Source organism: Carassius gibelio, chromosome A15 (genome assembly GCF_023724105.1).
Source record: "Carassius gibelio isolate Cgi1373 ecotype wild population from Czech Republic chromosome A15, carGib1.2-hapl.c, whole genome shotgun sequence".
NCBI lineage: Eukaryota > Metazoa > Chordata > Actinopteri > Cypriniformes > Cyprinidae > Carassius > Carassius gibelio.
Window position 1 is genome coordinate 4,700,117 of NC_068385.1, and position 2,842 is coordinate 4,702,958.

Below are 2,842 nucleotides of genomic sequence, written 5' to 3' on the forward strand. Positions count from 1 at the left end.
ATTTCAGTCTCTTCCTGTTCAGCAGCACTGACTTGAGTGACCTAAACATCACATCAGACAACAACAAAACTGTTTCCCAACAAAATAATTTCATAACATATTTACAGAAGTATGATGCTTCTCAAGGAAATAGAAAAGCCACAAACACCTTCTCAAGGTAAAAGAATGGAGAATTCACCCTCTTCACACGTGAGAGATCATCTCTGGACAATGAAGATACAGATTGTCACCAGTGATAACAGATCTAAACATTCCTCAGCTATGAGCTCATTGGAGCTGATGGGATGGACCTCCATCACGTCTCAGATTTATCAGCTGCTGTAAATGATATAAAAGCAAGAGAGACAACCTACAGATACATCAGTGATATACAGTCCATCACACACTCATCTACATCATGACCTTCACCATCTTCTCCATCACCTGCTTTGCTCTGGTGGCTTCTGCTCTGGGTAAGTGTCTACTTTAGACGTTTGCAAGAATAATGATGGGCAAATATATTTAGAAAATGCAAAACCTGTGTTAAGAGTTTCTTGTCTCATGCTTGTCTCATGAACAATGTGTTATGTTTTGTAATAACAGGTTGTGGAGTGCCTGCGATTAAGCCACAGACGATCGGCAGCAGGATTGTGAATGGACAGGATGCCATCTCTGGTTCTTGGCCCTGGCAGGTCTCTCTTCAGGTAACTCATCTGTTTTTCAAACACACATTTGTCTGCTTTGCTTAAAGAGTAAGTTTTACATTTTCAGTGCTTTTATCTTTGAAACAGCTACCCAATGGTTTCCACTTCTGTGGAGGATCCCTGATCAACCAGAACTGGGTTCTCACTGCTGCCCACTGCCCTGTCCTGTAAGAGTCTTCAGTCTGGCAAACATCACATTCAGAAGTGGTTAATAGATGCTCTTTCAGCTTTCTGTCTGTCTTTTAACCATTGACTTTATCTTGCACTTTTTAGGGTTGGCAATCACCGTGTCATTCTTGGAGAACAAAATCGTGGCTCCAATGTTGAACCCATCCAGGTCAAATTAGTTTCCAAGGTAACAATGTTTATTAATCTCAGTGGATCAGTGATGAAATCAAAATGAGTGCTCAACCAATGCTTTATGATTCATAGTATACTGACTGTTTATGTTGTTTTAAAAGAAAAAGTTTACTTTTTCTTTTTTTTTACATAATAACAAACAAATCATTATACCTAAAAAAATGTAATAATAATAATAATAATAATAATAATAATAATAATAATAATAATAATAATAATAATAATAATAATAACCTTATAACAATTTCTTGTCATTTATGCAAAGGAGTGATCCAAATGGTTACAAATGTATTTTCATAATTTCCTTGAACTTTTGAGTAATTGTAACACATTTATCCAAAGGAATGGCTGATGTATTGAAAGTTAGGTTACACTTTATTTTGACAGTCCACTTTAGACGTTTTACTAACTATAAATAACTTAGTAACTACATGTCAACTACATATCAACTAAATCTCATTATTTGCAACTACATGTCTACTGACTTTCAGAGCAGACTGTTAGGGTAGGTTTAGGTTTAGTTGAATAAGTTGACAATGAAAGTGTTAGAAGATATTAAGCAGACAGAAAACTACTAACTTAGTTTACATGTAGTTGCAACATTACTTACTGTTAGTAGAATGTCTAAAGTGGACTATCGAAAGAAAGTGTTACCGAAAGTTATTCAGCTGTGTTTTTTATTGGCTGACCTGATATTTAAGCACTGAAAAAAAAACAGTTAAGAAGTGTGAAGCAAAAAAAAAAAAAAAAAAGATGAAAAATGTATTGTCATTCTTAAAATTCATCCTCTGAGGTCATCTATACTCCTACAAGTTGCCAAAATGACCTTTCAACATGCATTTAAAATAAGCAGCACATAGAGGCAATAGAAAAAAGGTAAAAATAATAGAAGGGTTAAAGCAACAAAAATAAATTAATCTAATATCTCAGTTCACCATTCATTAAGGCAACTTTCAGCATTGATCCCTCTTTTCTGTATCTGCAGGTCATCACCCATCCACTCTACAACAGGGCGACCTTCAACAATGACATTGCTCTGCTGAAACTGTCGTCTCCAGTCACACTGACTCCCCGTATCTCTCCTGTATGTCTGGCTCCATCAACCCTCAGCATCCTGCCTGGAACCCGCTGCTTCACCACTGGCTGGGGTAGAACTGCCACTACAAGTAAGTCATCTATAAAACAAAAATATACTGAGAGAATAACAACACATCTGTTAACTGTGCAAGACAATGTGTCATGATTTCCTATCTTTTTAGCGAGCCCACTGATCCTACAGCAGACAGGTGTACCCATCATAAGTCCTACTTTGTGCAAGCAGATCTGGGGTCAGAACACTATCACTGATGCTATGATCTGTGCTGGAGCCTCTGGTTCCTCATCTTGCCAGGTATATGAAGACAGATCAAGAAACACATTACCATCTAAGTGTTGCTGCTGTTCAAATCAAATGTGTGTTTTTCTCAGGGTGATTCTGGTGGTCCTCTGGTGTGTGAGCGTTCAGGGGTCTGGTCTCTGGTGGGCTCGGTGTCTGCAGGAACAAGCAATTGTGACACCCGTTTCCCTGGAATCTACGCCCGCATCTCCCCACTGCGCTCCTGGATCGACAGGACTATCGCTTCCAACTAGAGCACCATTCTGAGTGTTTATCCTCCAGAGAAAGAGCATGCAGTTTTAAGTGATTAAGATGTAATACAGCTGATCTATGTTGGTGTTTTTTTTTTTTTTTTTTCAGTCTGTCTGTGGTTCCAGTGATCTGGCTGTTATACTTCATGTTACTTCTACTTCTGTTTTCTTGT

At 38.0% G+C, this 2,842-nt stretch overlaps 1 protein-coding gene across 1 annotated transcript; it reads left to right on the forward strand.

Moving 5' to 3' along the window:
* The first annotated feature begins 305 nt into the window (after window positions 1-305).
* Window positions 306-2,842, forward strand: LOC128028993 (chymotrypsin-like protease CTRL-1). Its single transcript, XM_052616420.1, has 7 exons — window positions 306-452; window positions 583-683; window positions 771-850; window positions 957-1,038; window positions 2,029-2,209; window positions 2,303-2,433; window positions 2,511-2,842. The coding sequence occupies exons 1-7, from the start codon at window positions 398-400 to the stop codon at window positions 2,670-2,672; spliced, it is 792 nt and encodes a 263-aa protein (XP_052472380.1). The 5' UTR covers window positions 306-397; the 3' UTR covers window positions 2,673-2,842.

Bases quoted from the DNA above. Each gene is read 5' to 3' on its own strand.
- LOC128028993 (XM_052616420.1), top strand. From the start codon at position 398: ATGACCTTCACCATCTTCTCCATCACCTGCTTTGCTCTGGTGGCTTCT. The intron at 1,039-2,028 runs GTAACAATGTTT...CTGTATCTGCAG, and splicing joins AGGTCAAATTAGTTTCCAAG to GTCATCACCCATCCACTCTA. The intron at 2,434-2,510 runs GTATATGAAGAC...TGTTTTTCTCAG, and splicing joins CTGGTTCCTCATCTTGCCAG to GGTGATTCTGGTGGTCCTCT.